Source organism: Pteropus alecto, unplaced genomic scaffold (assembly GCF_000325575.1).
Source record: "Pteropus alecto unplaced genomic scaffold, ASM32557v1 scaffold75, whole genome shotgun sequence".
NCBI classification, from domain to species: Eukaryota; Metazoa; Chordata; class Mammalia; order Chiroptera; family Pteropodidae; genus Pteropus; species Pteropus alecto.
Genome location: NW_006440638.1, coordinates 20,771,904 through 20,789,927, shown reverse-complemented (window position 1 = coordinate 20,789,927; position 18,024 = coordinate 20,771,904). Strand labels below are relative to the sequence as shown.

The 18,024-nt window shown below is 45.0% G+C and overlaps 1 protein-coding gene across 3 annotated transcripts in view; it reads left to right on the top strand.

The window, feature by feature from the left end:
* Positions 1-18,024, top strand: part of FLNB (filamin B) — a 130,919-nt gene that overhangs the window by 77,259 nt on the left and 35,636 nt on the right. For all 3 annotated transcript variants that reach the window (XM_015593691.2, XM_015593693.2, XM_006917668.3), the window contains exons 13-25: positions 372-485; positions 1,110-1,253; positions 1,501-1,624; positions 1,957-2,117; positions 3,109-3,199; positions 3,431-3,600; positions 8,409-8,526; positions 10,877-11,139; positions 12,404-13,001; positions 13,283-13,456; positions 14,290-14,452; positions 14,749-14,909; positions 17,041-17,208. In XM_015593691.2, the coding sequence (XP_015449177.1) occupies positions 372-485; positions 1,110-1,253; positions 1,501-1,624; positions 1,957-2,117; positions 3,109-3,199; positions 3,431-3,600; positions 8,409-8,526; positions 10,877-11,139; positions 12,404-13,001; positions 13,283-13,456; positions 14,290-14,452; positions 14,749-14,909; positions 17,041-17,208 (2,449 nt within the window). The remainder of the gene's footprint in view (positions 1-371; positions 486-1,109; positions 1,254-1,500; positions 1,625-1,956; positions 2,118-3,108; positions 3,200-3,430; positions 3,601-8,408; positions 8,527-10,876; positions 11,140-12,403; positions 13,002-13,282; positions 13,457-14,289; positions 14,453-14,748; positions 14,910-17,040; positions 17,209-18,024) is intronic.

The following is an 18,024-nucleotide window of genomic DNA, read 5'->3' as shown; positions in this document are numbered from 1 at the left end:
CTTTGCTCTCTGGGGGCTGCAAGAATTTAGCGTGCTGTCTGTAGTAAAGGTTCTGAGCCCCTTCAAACTGAGAACACTGAAATAGGGCATGGCTTGAGGTTCCTGCCCCAGTTACTAGAAGTTCTCTGTCAGCTCAGAATAGGGCAAGAAGTTCAGGCTAGTTTGCGACCTGGTTTTAGAGAGTTTTCTTCCTTATGAGAGGTTAGCCTACTTTAGCATTTTTGTTTCTATAATCGTCCTGTTAACATAGGTGCTCTAAAGCCAGGCACAGTTGTTTTGTCCTTATCCCATCCCCTGGTCACCAGTCTTCATATAGGGGTTTATTTGGGGCATTACACAGAAAGAGAGTCATTACTGACCCTTTGCCCCAGGTCCAAGCATACGGGCCAGGTTTGGAGAAGTCTGGGTGCATTGTCAACAATCTGGCCGAGTTCACTGTGGATCCTAAGGATGCTGGAAAAGCTCCCTTAAAGATATTTGCTCAGGTAAGTTTCCGGGGGCCCACCTGCGTAGGTAATTGTCAGGTAACAAGATCTGACAGTGTAATGGCAAATTGCTCAGTCCATCTGATCCTCAATTTCTTTATCTATACATTGGGAATAATAAGAATATTTATCTCATGGGATTATGGGAGGAGTAAATTAGATTCTAACATGTAAAAAAGCAGGGTGTTTTTCTCATTTTTATGATTTGTTTTCTGTGGAAATGAGACTCGATTATTTCAGATTTCCCTGTAAATGTCTTTTGGTATGGCTGAAGCTTCCTAGGTCATGACGGGAGGTTTGTAAACAAGAATTTATTAAATATATTAATTTAAGTGAATTTGACCAAAAGATTTAAATGCAGGAATTATAATTAAGGAGCATTGGAGTGGTCATGCCTTTCTTTTTGGGCCATTTGCTCTTAATGATTGAAAGTAAATAAATGTAGTGTTTTATCACCTGTGGTCATGGTCATTGTATTGTAAAAACATGGCCTATCATAATTGTTCCATGAAGTTTTGCTGGATGAGTGAGTGGTGACTTCACTGTCTTGGGAGGCCATGGTAGCCCTGTTTGATAGAGACGATGAGAGGCCAAGTTCTGTTCTTAGCCCCTGATCTTTTGCAGGACGGGGAAGGCCAGCCTATTGACATCCAAATGAAGAGCCGGATGGATGGCACGTATGCCTGTTCGTACACCCCAGTTAAGGCCATCAAGCACACCATTGCTGTGGTCTGGGGAGGTGTGAACATCCCACACAGCCCCTTCAGGGTAAGTTATGAGGTGGAATCTGGCCATGGTGTGAAAAAAGCCCAGTCCTGCGGCAGATCAGGATGCCATGCCTGATGGCCAAGGCAGATAAATATTTAGGGAAGAACCCATCCTTGATGGAGTGGCCTGAAAGGCACAGTGCTCTAGAGTGCCTAAAAGGACTATTTCTAACCATGGTAGCTAACAGTGTTTTACTGGGTCTGAGTAGAAGAACACTTGATTACAACTTTCTCCGTGTCCTCTCTAGGTCAACATTGGGCAGGGTAGCCATCCCCAGAAGGTCAAAGTGTTTGGGCCAGGCGTGGAGAGAAGTGGCCTGAAGGCAAATGAGCCTACTCACTTCACAGTGGACTGTACCGACGCTGGGGAAGGTGAGAGGGGGCTTCACCAATGTAGTGAGTGTTGCTTCTTGAGGAAAAACGTTCTTTTCATAATGTTTCAAGGGCATTGAACTTTGAACCAGGAAATAATCCACCTGAATAGGTAATCATTCATCTAATGAGCCTCTGTGTCAGTTTCTTGGTGATATCTTTGCTAATCATCCAGAGTTTCTCTAGAACCCCGGCTTATCACCATCTCTTTCTCGTGTTTCTTACTGGAAACTTCCCAATTGCTTATTTTAGGGTGTTCACCTGAGCTGGAAGTGATTGCTTGGGACATGCTGTTTCTTGTAAACTGGTGCTAATGAGCTGGTCTGTTCCAGGTGATGTCAGCGTTGGCATTAAATGTGATGCCCGGGTGTTGAGTGAGGATGAGGAAGACGTGGATTTTGACATTATTCACAATGCCAACGACACATTTACAGTCAAATATGTGCCACCTGCCGCCGGGCGATACACTATCAAAGTTCTCTTTGCATCTCAGGTGTGTGTTTGGGTCTAGCTTCTTTCTGGACACCTGTATGCATATTTCCTTTTTTTTTTTTAAAAGCAGAAGGGAAAGTGTCTTGAATTCTGCTCAACAGTTTTCCTCTCTGGTTCCTTAAAACCAAGAAGAGGGAAAAAAAACCCAGAACTAAAATTTTACCACTTTCTATTCAGTGCTTAAAAGCAGGACTCTGGAAAGAAATTGGTTTGTTATAAACTTTCATCAAGTTTTTGATTGAAATGTAATTAACTTCTAACTTCTGGATGCTTTCCACTTCGACATCTTTGAAACAGTGACTTTGGCCTTGGCCTTTAAACTTGTATAGAGAGAGGAGTTTTAAAGTTTCAGGTAGAGTTCTTGTATGCGTGATAGTGAAGGAAGGATGAGCACTGCCTCAGACAGAGAATAATGGGATCCTGGTTATTCGCATTAACCTTATATAAAAATAGGGACCTCACAAGAAAGTTCTATTCCTAAAGGTGTTGGTCTTGAGTTGGCTTCATCCAGTTAACCTGTTTTGCCTTCATTCTGTTTTTCAAGATTTATAACCATTCTGTTTCTGATCAGTTCCTTGCATTCCCCAAACCTTAGCTCTCAGCTGTCTCTGGAGGACATTTTCTTCCCTCTGACCCCACATATTATTGTCACTTTTGGTTTTACTCTTGGTGGTATTTTTTGCATCCTGAGTACTCAACAATTGGTATTAAAGGCTCAGAATTTTCGGATTTGTTTGTGGGAAATCTTCCCTTAGCCATGCAGAGAGTAAATCAACGCCTGTTGATGTAGGGGATCCAGGCATTTGTAAGTGACCGATTATGGCCCATATCTGATGCTAGACTACGAAGATTTGACCTGTGGTAACAGAAGTTTGCTCACCACCCACCAAAGTCAAAGTTTGCTGAAGTTTCCGCCCTTGCACTTGGGCAGGAGGCTTCCCTCTGGCGGTTGCTTCAGGGGCTTTCCTATTGAGACGATGTCTCTGCTACAGGAAATCCCCGCCAGTCCTTTCAGAGTCAAAGTTGACCCTTCCCATGACGCCAGCAAGGTGAAGGCAGAAGGTCCGGGGCTCAGCAAAGCAGGTAAGATGGCGTGTGTGCAAGGCCATCCTGAAGGCCTTCTGCAGGCCAGTGGCAATGGGCATGTTTGGTCCCTGGCCATGAGGGAGTCATCTCCAGGGTGAGCTCCTGAGGCTCAGCCCCTGACTCTGGCTGCCTTGGTGGAGACGGTGCTGATGAGCCTGTCAGACTGGTTCTAAAAGTGAAACTCTTCCGGCCAGGCCTGTCTCCTCACTTCATGGTTTATCTTTCCAGGTGTGGAAAACGGGAAGCCAACCCACTTTACTGTCTATACCAAAGGAGCTGGAAAAGCCCCACTCAACGTACAGTTCAGTAGCCCACTTCCCGGTGACGCAGTGAAGGATTTGGATATCATCGATAATTACGACTACTCCCACACCGTTAAATACACACCCACCCAGCAGGTAGGGTCCTTCCCCTCCCCTCGTCCACCAGCCCCATCCAGGCCCCTTTCCCCTCCGTGCTGTGCTGGGTCATGTTGGACGCCAACAGTGTAATCTGCTCTCTTGGAAGTGCTCCCTCCCCTATGAGAGACAGCTCTTCATGCCTTTCATTCTGAACCTCTCTGACAGCGCTGACAAAAAGCCTGATTGGTTCTATCAGGAGAGCTTGAAAGATTCCACAGACACAAGCAGGAAGCTAGCTGATCTCTCTTCACCCCAGTCTCCTACCTCCATTTCGGGTTTCAGCAGAGAAACAGTGAACTCTTGAAATTCAGGACCTAACATCTACCTCTCTCTTATATATACTCTCCCATCCTTATACCTGCTACTTTTTACTCTTTGATTAATTACTTACAGAGAAAGAGTTGCCACACCTTCGTTTTTCCTTCCTGGCCCTTTTAGTTTACCCTTTTTACGAGGTGTTATAGTGGGGTCTTTCTCAAAGAGTCAGTTCAGCCTTCAAGACCCTCAGGGCCAAAATACTATTTTGGTCCCCAGATTATCTCCTTTTACAAAATATGGGAATACAGACAAGATCTTGTCATCCAGGCTTTTTTGCTCTGATTATTTTAGGCAATAGGGCCTAAAACACTACCTCTCCATACAGATTCATGTTTATTTGTTTAAAATTTTGTTTTGCTTCATATCCACACCTCTAGAGTCTGCGGAGCAGATACCCCTGCAGAAAAGCCTGGATTTTACTGCTCATGCATAGTGTTCTACACAGTCATACTAAACCTCTGAGATTTTTTTCATTCTTGAAGAACAGAGTCCCCCTGTGTGAGAAATACCATTTGTGGGAGAAAGGCAATGCTTTCTGCAGAAACACTGCTCAAGAGATGTCACTCCTGCCTGGGCCCCTTCAGTGAGGAGCTGGCCAGAGTGTAGTCAGAGATTATTAGGGGTACAGTTAGGGTGAGGGAAGGTGTCTCCCTACCCCAGACCCCATGTCCATTTGGGGTAGGTGTCCCCTTGCACCAGGGGCTACACATCCTTGGAGATGGAATTTTTATTATGAGAACTTTCTTGGCAATGGGGATATTTCTCTGGGGCAGGTTTTTCTATGCCGTATTACAGGGGTGGCCTCTTATCTCCAGATGTGCTTCTCCTGTAGATTGTTTTGTTTTGTTTTACCTTAATGAAAGGTTCATTTTTAGTAATGATAAAACTAATACTTTTGTAGATAGAATACCCTTTTCTCATCAGACTACTCAGTGCTAAGTAGGTAATTACTTTCCTACTGATGCTTCTGAGGGCTGGTGGGACCCTTACCACTGGGAGTACTAGCTTGATGTCATCTTTCTTGCCAATACTCCATTGCCTTAGAAGATACCAGAAAACATGGCCATGCACACTGGTCAAGATCACAAGGTTACAGACTCTTTAAAAAAACATGTTGAGACTTGCTTTATCGTATATCTGTATACCTTTTGTGTTTTGGCTTTGCTGATAAAAAAGTAAGTTGCAGATGACAGGCTCAGGTTTTGACCTATACCCCAAGAAAGGACTTTAGAATTTATTGCCCTGGATGCCCCCAGCTGCCATTTGAGGTGGAGGTGGAGGTCAGGAGTCCATTTGCTATTTTGTTGCATTTGAAATGAAGCTAGAGAGGGAGGCTCCTTACTTCAGGGTCACCCTAACATCAAGTTCAAGTTCATCCATTTCTCTGATAGCAGCAGGTTTGAAGGCTGTCTGCACGCTCAGTGGCCGCTTGGAGCTGTTTGTCCAAATGTTGCCTATCATACATTCAAGGAATCTGGCGAAGTCTTGGTATCAGTCACTGCCTCTAACGTGGAAAGCTCTAGGATGCTGTTCCAGTCTTTTGTTTATTTAGAGTGAGGTTTAGTGTTTTGTTATTTGGGCAAATTGGCAATTCTGTGTATTTCTCTATGGTTAAGAAAAAAGGTTAAGTCTTTCCTCTTGGATGTGAGTTCCCCCAAGGATAGAATATCATTTTTTTTTTAATATCTATATATATAAAATTTATCTTTCCATCCCTAGCCCTAAGCACAGGGCCTCATGTTGTGGGTGCTCCACGTGGACTTATAGCCAAATGGGTGAATGAAAGAAGCCTCAACTCACAAGTAACGATTTAATAAATTTGTAATCTAGTAGGAGAGTGGGGTCCTGCACATCCTCATTCTCCTTTTGAACTCTCTTCCGAAGAGAAACTAACAGCTAACAACATACCTCTGTTCTTGGATGTGGTTAAGAGGCCTGGGTCAGCCCAGAAAGCTGCGTGGAACAGAGGCAGGGAGCATACTTTGCAAGCTGACACCCACAGGCACACCTCGTTGTGGTTATAGGGAATAATAGGCAGGGACTTTCTAGAAATGCATCTGTTTGGTGTGTGCGGAGAAATAGGGTTGGGTTCTGGCTCAGGGTGAGCGCTTTGCCCTCAATGCAGACTGCTATGTGAGGAGCCATTGCCTCATCTGACTGCTGGCTCTTTGCTCCCAAATACCTACAAGCTGCTGCTGTCCCCTGCAATTCCTTGTAGGGTCCCTGAGCCACAGCTTGCACATGCTCGCCTGCCTGCAGTGGACCAGGGATGGGTGTTTCTTGTTGATCTTGCCTGCTAGCTCTTCTCAGAAGATGGTGGTCAGAGCTCTTTGCCTCAGAGGAGTGGACTTGTTGGATTGGGGCTTGAGGGCCTCCCAAAGGTCAGACAAAGGCTTGATTTTTATGGAAGCGAAATTATGCAATGCCAGTTTCTCCTGAGGATTTTGCCTTCTGTGGTCTCACATGACTTCAGTTTCTCACCCCAAGTTTCCCCGAACAGAGCAGTTTGAGATGCTAGTGGCAGCAGCTCTGTGCCGAGTCAGGAGACACTGAGGATTGAAAGCTCCACATGCTGTTGAGGCACCTTTAGGAAACCCCACGAGTTCATTGAGCCTCACTGGTTAATAGTCTCTCCCTCGAAACATTATTGCTGGTGGTGTCAGAGAGGTGTCTGGAGGAGGGGCTGTTGGTGGCTCTCCATCCTATCCTCAATCTGACCTCTCAGATCAGGGTCTTATGTGCGTTTGTTTTGCAGAATGAGATTAAGGTCTCAGAAGCTCGTAGGGGAAAGAATGAAACTGTCCTGCAGTGCACACAGTCTTTGTGAAATGTGACAGTGGTCACTGCTCAGACATTCCTCACTTCATAGCCTTCTGGGGAAAAAGCAGTTCATTCCTTGGCTGGGACTTCCGAGGAAACCTTAAAATGCTACAGGCCATCGTAGGTGTAAATCTCTAAGCTTTTTTCCTTTCCCTTATTAGATTATTTAAAGTAGAGTTAATTTCTTATCCGAGTTTTTGTTTTGTGTTTTATGATAGGTAATGAGAACATAACTTTCTTTTATAGGATAGGTAGGCTTCACCGAAAGAGGAGTTTTCGCTCTCTACCTTGGCACTCAGGCGGCCAGAAAAATTAGAGTAGGTAGTGGAGGTTTTTCCAGGACCCTGGCTCAGCTCTGAGGCCTGGTGCTTAGGAGTTAGGGACTTTGGGGCAAATTGAAGCTCAAGAAGAGCTGGCATGTCAGTGGCTGAAGTAACAAGTCAGTCCCTGCTCTGTTGAATCTGACATTTGTACATTTTACCATGAAATGTTGCACCCCGGAGTCAGGGGCCAGTTGATTTTGTGTGCAGTGCAAATAAATCCTGGAATATCAATCCTCCCTTCTTCATTGATACAACCAATTTTTATTCCCTTGGCTTGTTCCCCCTTTGTTATTACAAAAGGAATGTGAGAAAATATACATAGGCCAAAAGCTACACTCTGTTAACACTTGATCAGTGACAGCTTTCAGCAGGGGCTGAATTCCAGCAAACCTGCTGGATTCTTGGGAAGGATCATCTCTCCTTCCCTTTCCCACGTCCTCTTACTTTATGCCCGGACCTTTGAGGTGAGAAGGATCTTAATCAACTGAGACAGCCATGGGCTTTCAGGGGGCCTTGGTTTGGGGGAAGAAGAGTCAGCGGACCGTGAAGAGGAAGCCAGGACTGGCCGGAGGAGGACAACAGCAGTACATACAGCCATGCCGAGCCTCCACAGCCACTGAGGCTGCTGGCGAGGGGGCTGCCAAGCCCCCAGGCCAAGCCTGCCTTCACACTGGCAACTTTTCTTTCCTTGACATAGATGTGGGAGTTTAGATACTGTGCAGTGGTCTTAGAACAGCTCCAAGTGAACTGCTGCAACTCTCTTTCTTAGCATAGTGGCCGGAAATTGATGCCTAGGACATAGAAAAAAAATGATTTTGTTTGTTTAAAGGCCTCCAGGCCTAGCTGCTTTACCCTGCCCAGATTTAGGTGTGTGTTGGGTAGGGAGGTAGTTTGGCAAAGCTGCTAGGATTTGGGTTTGGGTGCCGTGAGTGTGAGGCCCAGCTCTTACATCTACTAGGCAAGTGACTTGGGGCAAGTGACTTGGGGCAAGTGACTTTACCTCTCTGAGCCAAAGTTCCCTTTCCTGATAACATTAGGGTGACAGGGGGAAACCACCTCTTAGGACTGTTTTTGAGACTGAATCAAGGAAATGCTTAAAAGCACAGAGCACGCTATGCATATTAAGTTGTTCCTGTTGTTATCGGTTGCTCTTATTTTATCTGATTTCTCTGCTGTTCTTACCATGGGGCCAGAAGCTTAGGGAAATGTTTGAGATGCTTTTGAAGTCCACTGGAGTCAAACAGCCTTGTGTCCCTGGGAAGAAGGAAAGCTCCAGAAGGCGGGTTTAAACACCAAGTCAGTGTGTTGGCACCCAGAAGTGTGCTTGGTTTTCTCTCCTTCCAGGGCAGCATGCAGGTTCTGGTTACGTATGGTGGCGATTCCATCCCTAAAAGCCCTTTCACCGTGGGCGTGGCTGCTCCGCTGGCTCTGAGCAAGATAAAAATCAATGGCCTGGAAAACAGTAAGTGTGCGAATAGAGGGGAAGTGGATCATTGAAGACCACCGTCCCAGGGCTGTCAAATAGATTCCCTTAGAAAGAAGTTCACCCAAAAGTAAATTCTGCCTTAAGAGACTTTGTAGTCGAACAGACTCGTTTTTGAATTAGGACCATGTGGTGGATGAGCTCTGTGACCCTACCTGCCTCTTAATCTCCCCGAGCCTCAGTTTTCCTATTTGTACAGTGGGGCTGGGGGTGGTAGAGAATGCTCAAGGGAATATTGAGAAAAATTAAATGAGCTAATAATTCAGAAGCTGGCACAGTAACTCAGTAACAGCCCTCAGTAACTCCTGGCATCACAGTGGAATGTTTTCATTACAAAGAAGTTGGCACATTGCTTTCTGGAGAGCTTCTACTGTGCCAGCTCTCCTTGGCCACTGAATCCACATTAGGGTCGAGAGTCAAGCATGAAAGCCAGTTCCCTGGCACTCAGAAACCACAATTAACGATGCACCCCGCACCTCCATCCCGATATTCCATTAGCTCGTTAGGTATCTTTTTACTACAAGCTCATTTCATTTATTTTAAATTAAAATATTTTATTAGGGAAAATTTCAGACACACAGAAGAGAATATTACATGAACACTGATGTGCTTATCACTCAGCTTCAGAAGTTCAATGTGTGATCATAAGATTATTTTTTACCCAAGTAACAAGCCAATTTTCATCTACAAACATCCCAGTTAAGAGAAAATTCTACTTTAACCATCACCTACCTCTTCCCCTCCCTAGGGTTAACCAAAGTTATTGGTTCAGTTTTTTTCCCTCCCTTCCTTCCTCCCTCCTTTCCTTCCTTCCTTCCTTCTTCCCTCCCTCCCTCCTTCTTTCTCTCTCTTTCAATTCAGCTTCCTTCCTTCCTTCTTCCCTCCCTCTCTCCCTCCTTCTTTCTCTCTCTTTCAATTCAATTTCTATCCTTCCAGACCTCTCCCTGCATCCCTCTGCATCTGCACTTATATACATGCCAGTAGAAAACATTTAGCAGTGTTTATTTTGGGTTAAAGTTCTCTTGCTATTCCCACATGTCTTCAGCCTGCCTTTTTCCATCAGCAGTGCTTCTTAAAGAACATTCACACTTTAACCCCCTTGTTGGCATTAGGTGCCGAGTGGCTGCAGTATGGCTGCACCTCAGTGGCACACGTTCGCCTTGTTTTAGGCTCATGTGAGGCTCAGTGTGTACCCCCAGGGAAAAGCCTCTTATTCCACCAATTAAGGTTCCTTGGGGTCTCAGTGGGGCCGCCAGTGAGTACCTTCATTGGCCTGTGACCCAAACGTACAAGTTATGAATGAACCCAGCTCCCAGCTCCAGGGCTCTGAAGCAAGAGCTTGTTGCCAGCTTTTCTCCCTTGAGGGCAGCCAGCACTGAGCATATGAATATCCATTGTCCAACCCTTTATTTGTTCCCTTATCACTTCTTTCTCCAAGACACTGAGGGTGTCTACTCCAGACCAGGAAAAAAAGTACAATGCCAATTAGAAAAAGCCTTTGGGATGTGGAGCTCTAGGCCTCCTTGCTTGTGGTTGGGCAGTGTGTTCATCCAGGCAGGCCCCTATGTTAACCTAGAGTCAGAATTTTTCTGTGGGGTGGGGCTCTGCTCCCAGTGCTTTTGTTTTGGTTCAAAGTCCTTTCTCTGTTTTTGTCAAATATAACACATGGGTTTTCTGTGGCCCTGCTTTGCAAAGACCTTTGAAATACCAGCTCTGTGACTTTTGCCTTCTTGGCTGTAGGATTAAATTTGCTGCCAAGAATTAGTAAATAAAACACTTGCTTATGAGAATGTTTTGATATCAAGTTAACACCAAAAGTAAGTAAAGGAAAGAGGACAGTGTCAGATTCTAACTTCACTGGTCAGCAAAGCAGATTTTAGAGTCAAATTGATTTAGGTTTGAGTCCCAGATTTGTGATCTGCTGGATATGTACCGCTGGATTAGTTAATTAACCTTTCTTAGCCTCAGTTTCCTTATCTGTTATAGCCATTGGTTACTAGTAAATACTGCATAGAATTGTGGTAAAAATTAAAGGAGATGATATGCTGTACCAGGCCTGGCATACAAAGTGCATTCAGTAAATGATAGCTATTATCATCATCATTAATTAATAATTATTTTTGTACCGATTGTTATCGAGGCCAGAATGCTGATGATTCTTACTCAGTCTTGCTTCTTGTTCACTGTACCAGCTGTTGCTTATTGTAGTGACTGAGGTGACCATCCCCCTCTCCCACCCCCCATATCCAAGTAACCATCATTTCTCTGGTCTTAGTTCTTGCTGCTGAAAAGGGTCAGCTCATCACTTTGGCTTATTTCCATTTTCCAGGAGTCGAAGTTGGGAAGGATCAGGAGTTCACCGTTGACACCAGGGGGGCGGGAGGCCAGGGGAAGCTGGACGTGACGATCCTGAGCCCCTCGAGGAAGGTCGTGCCATGTCTGGTGTCACCCGTGGCGGGCCGGGAGAGCAGCACTGCCAAGTTCATCCCTCGGGAGGAGGGGCTCTATGCTGTAGACGTGACCTACGACGGACACCCTGTGCCAGGGAGCCCCTATGCGGTGGAGGCCTCGCTGCCTCCTGATCCCACCAAGGTCAGCTTTTGTTTTTGTTCCAGAACATGCCCCCTGTTGTCTAATATAACATCATATTTCTCTGATCCTGGCAAACACCTTTAGAAAATCGTGTTGTAATGAAAGTCAGTCCTCAATGGCTGTCAGTAGTTCTCATAATTCGGGATCCTGTAGGCAGTTGGGTCCCACTCCTGCTCCTCCTCTTACTCTCTGGCTGTGAAGGACTCCCCATCCCTGAGTTCTGTTCTTTCATTTGTTAGTGTAATAACAATACTGACTTTGAAGTGAGCCTCTAAGTATAGGGGGGATATGTGAGAGTGGAGACTTCGGCCTGCCCTCCAGTACACAGAGTGAGCTCACCCTACAGATGCTATAATAATGCAATAAAACTAGATTATTCTCATTACTATTTCTTTCTAATAGTCCTGAATCAAGGGTATTAGAGTATTTCTGGTAGTCTGAATGGCATGAATCCTATAAATCGTATAAATTGTTGAATCAGAGATGAAAGCATCATCCTTTCTTTTCCCTTTTTAAGAAATTTTTTTTGTTTTAAAATTTTACTAGACTATTTTTTAGAGCAGCTTTAGGTTCATAGTAAGATTGAGAGGAAGGTACAGAGATTTCCCATTTCCCCCTGCCCGCATGCATGCCTTACCTCCCCGTTGTCACCATCTCCCAGCAGAGTGGTACACTTATAACTGATGAAGCTGCATTGACATCATTATCAAAGTCCATAGTATACATTAGGGTTTACGCTCGGAGTTGTACAGTCTGTGCGTTTGTATAATGACATGTATCCTGCATTATAGTTAATTTTTTATTAACTATAATAAAAAATTTGTAGAGGGGGCAGCCAGAGTTTATAATAAAAAATTTGTAGAGGAGGCAGCCAGAGCAACAGTGAGGTCCATGAAAGCCATTCTATGAGCACTCAACTCAGGAAACCTGCGTGTGTTAGATCTTCAGCTGTACGCCCATGGTTCCTGAGAACCAGGCATGGCAGGAGAGAGGGAAGTCATGCTCTGTGCTTCATTGGCTTTCAGTGTTGATTAGCTAGCTCACAGCCATATCTCCCTTTCTTAGCCATTTGCAGCATTGACTGCATTGTGGCTGTAACTCAATGGTGTGGGTGAGTGTATGACACAAGTTAAGCCCCAGGGAGGCCTACTTAACTGAGATGCAATTCAGTACTGATTACAAAGTTTATGTGTTGAAGGCAGTGCTGGCTGAGCAGTGATACCAGCCTCATCCTGAGTTTGACTTTTATTCTTTCTTCAAATAGGTGAAGGCCCATGGTCCTGGCCTAGAAGGTGGTCTTGTGGGCAAGCCCGCTGAGTTCACCATCGACACCAAGGGAGCTGGAACTGGAGGTTTGGGCCTAACCGTGGAAGGCCCATGTGAGGCTAAAATTGAATGCTCCGACAATGGGGATGGGACCTGCTCTGTCTCTTACCTTCCCACAAAGCCCGGAGAATATTTTGTCAACATTCTCTTCGAGGAAGTCCACATACCTGGTTCTCCTTTCAAAGCTGACATTGAAATGCCATTTGACCCCTCTAAAGTCGTGGCTTCTGGACCAGGTCTCGAGCATGGGAAAGTGGGTGAAGCTGGGCTGGTCAGCGTTGACTGTTCAGAAGCGGGGCCTGGGGCCCTGGGCCTGGAAGCTGTCTCGGACTCGGGGGCGAAAGCTGAAGTCTCTATTGAGAACAACAAAGATGGCACTTATGCTGTGACCTATGTGCCCCTGACTGCCGGCATGTACACACTGACCATGAAGTATGGTGGTGAGCTTGTGCCCCACTTCCCTGCCAGGGTCAAGGTGGAGCCTGCTGTGGACACCAGCAAGGTCAAAGTCTTTGGACCAGGAATAGAAGGAAAAGGTGGGTTTTATTTTTAAAAAAGAGAGAGAGGCTGCAGCCTCTCTAGATCCCCCATCTTTGTCCCATAATGTGTACAAGTGGTCATGCTGTCACTTGGCTGAGGCTACCCGGGAAGGGCCACCTTTTTTTGGTGGGAGTGCACATTAATTTTTGATTTTGAGAGAGAAACCAGTTGTCTGCTGTCATTTAATGTTTTTCAAAGTGCCAAGAACCTTGGTTCTTGGGTTTTCTCCTGGGTTCAAGGTATTGGTGACATTCTTATCTGTGTGATTGCTCTACAGATGTTTTTCGTGAAGCCACCACTGACTTCACAGTGGACTCACGGCCCCTGACGAAGGTGGGGGGCGACCACATCAAGGCTCACATTGCCAACCCCTCAGGGGCCTCCACCGAGTGCTTTGTCACGGACAATGCTGATGGGACCTACCAGGTGGAGTACACACCCTTTGAGAAAGGTGAGTTGACTGCTCTTTGGACATGGCCCTGTTCAGAACTTGCTTGGCCATTTCCTCCTGGTGGCTGATGCTGATTTCTGCCTCGTGTGCTCAGGCCATCTCAGAAGAGGCACTTGCAAAGTGACTGAGGAATGTGAAAACTTCACTTCCCAACAGAGCCACTTGTCCACTCAGGGCCTGGCATACTGGCCTAGTTGTGCGACAGTTAGGCTGAATTTAGCTTAAGCCTCATCAGAGCAGGGTATGGGGGTGAGGTCACGAATATTGATCATTTGTGCAATTATTTTAACACATTATTTTCTTGAATATTAAGAATCATAAACAATTTTGATAAATCGTAAAAGCACCATATGTCCTTATTACCAGATTATATGATCTCTATAAATATTCTGGTGTAGATATTTCTAATCTTTCCTTATAGATATATATATATTCTATTTTATGGGGTTTTCTTTGTCTTTTAGTTAATCACTGGATAGAGTTTTTCCAAATCAGGGTAGTATGTCTAAGATGACTGACTTAAGTGTAGAATTAGTGATATTTGCTTGGAGGAGAGGTTGTGTGTGTGTGTTCATGGGGTTTGGCTGTGTGTGTGTGTGTGTGTGTGTGTGTGTGTGTGTAGGGGGGTTATGTGAATGCCAAGTAAACAGAAAGCATAGTTTGTATTTAAAAAAGATCAGTTCATACCAATATTAATGTTTCTTTTACCTGTTCTTTTCAAATAACATGGTAAAGCAAGTAGACATGAATGCTAGATAAAACCCCGGGGTAGTGTCAGTTTCCGCAAATTAGATTACTCCTATACATATATTTCTGTTGATTGTTTTGAACAGGCCTCCATGTAGTGGAGGTGACATATGATGATGTGCCCATCCCAAATAGTCCCTTCAAAGTCGCTGTAACCGAAGGCTGCCAGCCATCTCGAGTTCAAGCCCAAGGACCCGGATTGAAAGAGGCCTTTACCAACAAACCCAATGTCTTCACTGTGGTTACCAGGTAAGCAAGGCCCTGGGGTTCGTGTGTCGACTTTCTAAAAGGAGTAGTCCTAGGTAGTTTAACTGCTTTAAAAAAGTTTTATGAGATGTTTCCTACATGTGTGTCATGATCTCCCAACTTTTGAGAGGCACTTTTTTTTTTTCATTATATTGGAGGCATTTTCTTCTGTAGAGACTTATGTTACAGAGAAAGTGTACCAGAAAAGGAACCAGAAAGGGAGCTGAAATAAATTTTGGCAGTAAGCAAACTGACATAAACCACTAGTACTACTTTGCTTTCTTTTTCACACTTCCCAGAGGGGCTGGAATTGGCGGGCTTGGCATAACTGTTGAAGGACCGTCAGAATCGAAGATAAACTGCAGAGACAACAAAGATGGCAGCTGCAGTGCTGAGTACACCCCCTTTGCTCCAGGGGATTACGACGTTAATATTACCTATGGAGGAGCCCACATCCCTGGTAAGCTATTCCTCAGAAAGGAACCACCAAAATAGTTGATTTTCCATGAAAGCGGATTTGATATTGCTTACCTCTCTGAATAAGAAAAGTAGTCTGATATTTGTAGTCTCTGCAGAGGGAGAATTTTCCTTAGAGTTGCATCTCCAAGAATATCCCACCTCTCAGTAGGACTGGTAATATGGCCAAAAAGCATTAGCTTGGAGTTTTGACCGGAAATGGTTGTTCATGTGTTGGAGGACCTACTTCTGAATTTAAAGGAAAGCTGTTCCCCCACTCCCCGCACAAAGTTGGAAATCTCCACTTTATTTTGTGACTGGTTCTTATTTATATTTATCTTATCTTATCTTTTTTCCTATATACGATGTTGTATATATACTTACTGTGAAAGAGGGTTTGTCATCCTCGGCACTGTTGATATTTTGGACAGAATACTTCTTTGTTGTGGGGACTGTCTTGTCCATTGTAGGGTATTCAGTGGCCCATTTTGTGAAACTGAAAATGTCTCTAGATGCCAAATGTCCAGTGGGGAACAAAAATCACCCCTAGTTGAGAACTACTGCTATAAATAATTCAAACAATAAAAAAATACATGACTTAAGTAGTGAAGGGCTCTCCAACATTCATGATCCAGGAGGGGAATTTCCATTGGTTGTAATTGTGTTTGTTTAGTGAAACAGTTGCCACCCAACACACATCTAGAAGGGTAGGTGAGTGTGTGGTGTGTTGTGGATGCAAGTCCAAGGCCGCTAAGGCTGTTCCTGAGTCAGCTTATGCCTTGTCTCAGGTGTGGTGAGAAAGGACAGAGTCCCATCCCAAGAAGCCCAGGGCAGGAGGAGCCTCGGGTGGATCAGTGCTGTTTTTGTCCTGAAGGCCATAAGCCAGAGTGAGACCGAGGGAGAGGAGCAGGCTGAGGGTCCTATTTTTGGGTTTCTGGACTGACTTCTCAAGAAGCTGAGTTGTTCCCTAACCAGACACTTTCTTCATTCTGTCTGCTCTTTCCTTTTATCGTGTGCAGCTGTGCGCACACACTCACACTTTTTCTCTTACATTGATCAGAAAGCATTGACATTCAGTTCAGGGTCATTGCACTCATGTTCATTTAAGCCTTAACTCATTTGAAATGATATTTCTCCTGAAACTTTCAGTATAGATTTTTAAATTCCTAGCCAAGGAGACCAGTCAAAGCTCCTGCCGTCCAGAAACTTCCTGTGTAGTGTCTATGTGACTAAAATTCGTGGTAACTGCTGTGAAGAAAGAGAGCAGGACTCAGTGACAAGATGCAGAGCCATGGGTACCTTCTAGAGTTTTAGAGCTTGGAAAGTGGGTGGAAGGCTGTTGCCAGAGAGATGACTTGGGCTCCAACCAGGCAGCAGGCAGTGGAAATGAGCATTTTCTGGTTGTGGAGGCAACAAAGCTATTTAAACTTTATCGGGAAAATCTAGTGGATGCCATCAGCTTTGGAATTCCCCTTGTAGAAGGGGATAAGAGTTTGGCTGACCTATGAGCTTGAAGCAAACGGCCATCTTTGAGCATACCAGCAGAATGAGGCCCATTTGCAAGTTTTCCCATCAGATATAGATGGTGCCTTTTTGTGTTTCAAATTCTCTGTTGCCTCTCAGAGCCAAATGACAGCCTCTCCTGGACCTCAGAATTTTTCCAGGCAGAGTCATTTAGTGAAGTGTTGGTTGGTTGTCTTAGTGTCAGATTTCATAGCTAAGGTAACTTGTGAGGTACAGCTGTGAAACATCCAGCTACCTGCTAGCTTCTCATTTACTTTCATGGGAATTCTGGTTGTTAAACATTAGCCCAGTTTTTCCTGGCCTGGTACAAACCCGTAGTGGGGTTATTTTTAACACGGTGTCCTGTCTTACCCGCAATGACATAATGGTTTCCTCTGGTGGTCTGTTGGTGGTTGCTGCTGAAACCACTGGATCAACTGGGATGAGTACATCCGGAGGAAAGCCTGCCGCGATTGATTGATGATGTCTGCTTGGGACATGGAACATGAGAGTTGCAGAGAATGCTTGATATCTACCATCTTGGACTTAAAAGTTATCTTACTCTTGGCTGCTCTCATGCTAAGTCCAGATAACGTCAATGGCGGCTCAGAATCCTGTGACCTCTTTTCCAGGCAGCCCCTTCAGGGTTCCTGTGAAGGATGTTGTGGACCCCAGCAAAGTCAAGATTGCGGGCCCTGGGCTGGGCTCTGGCGTTCGAGCACGTGTACTGCAGTCCTTTACAGTGGACAGCAGCAAGGCTGGCCTGGCCCCACTGGAAGTAAGGGTCCTGGGCCCACGAGGTGAGTATGCATCCTGCCTTCCGGCTGACAGTCATCTGTCTAGGGCAGAGGCAGTGTGACCCAGAGCAGGCACTGTGGTTTTGAGTTTGGACATGAACTTAAAATTAAATTTCTTAAATTATTTTATTGCTCCATATTCTAGCTAAACAGTAGAAGTTCCTGCTTAAAAGGCAGACAGGCTCGTTATTCCTCTAGTGGTCTCTTATTCCCCCCATTTAATAATATGGCTTTAAATGTCTGATTTCATTTTTTTAAAGGTAGTGAGGTGTGAAGCAGGTAGTGTTTGGGCTCTCACATATAATAATTATGCAGCTGTTCCAGTACATGTCTCAGCATTGGTGAGGTGACTGGGATTGGTCTGAATTCAGGTGGGTGGTGAGTTTGAAGGCGATACCCCTGTTTGAGATGCCTCGGTGCTGACATGGAACATACCTCGACTTTCTGGAAATGACAGATACTCTGTTTACATGACACATGGCTTTGTCATTGTCCCAACTCCCTAGAGAGAGGTCTCTTTGGGGACAGGTTTTGTTGGCAGTTTGGTCTACCCTTTGGCAGCCCAGAATTGGAGTCTGGTATGGTGAGCAGGCCGTTTTAGAACAAGGCCCTGAAGTCCGTTAAAATTCACCTTTTTTGGTGCAACCACATTTCCTCTTCTAGCATTTACAATGTGCCATTCTTTGCCGAATTTCTTAAATTATCTGAATTTGTCCCTAGTGATGTGTTCTTGGCTTCACAGAAGTAGCAGATAGGGGAGCTTCCTTTTTTGAAGAAGAACTTTCTCCTTGATGGAGTTAGTTAAGCAGGGTTATGCTT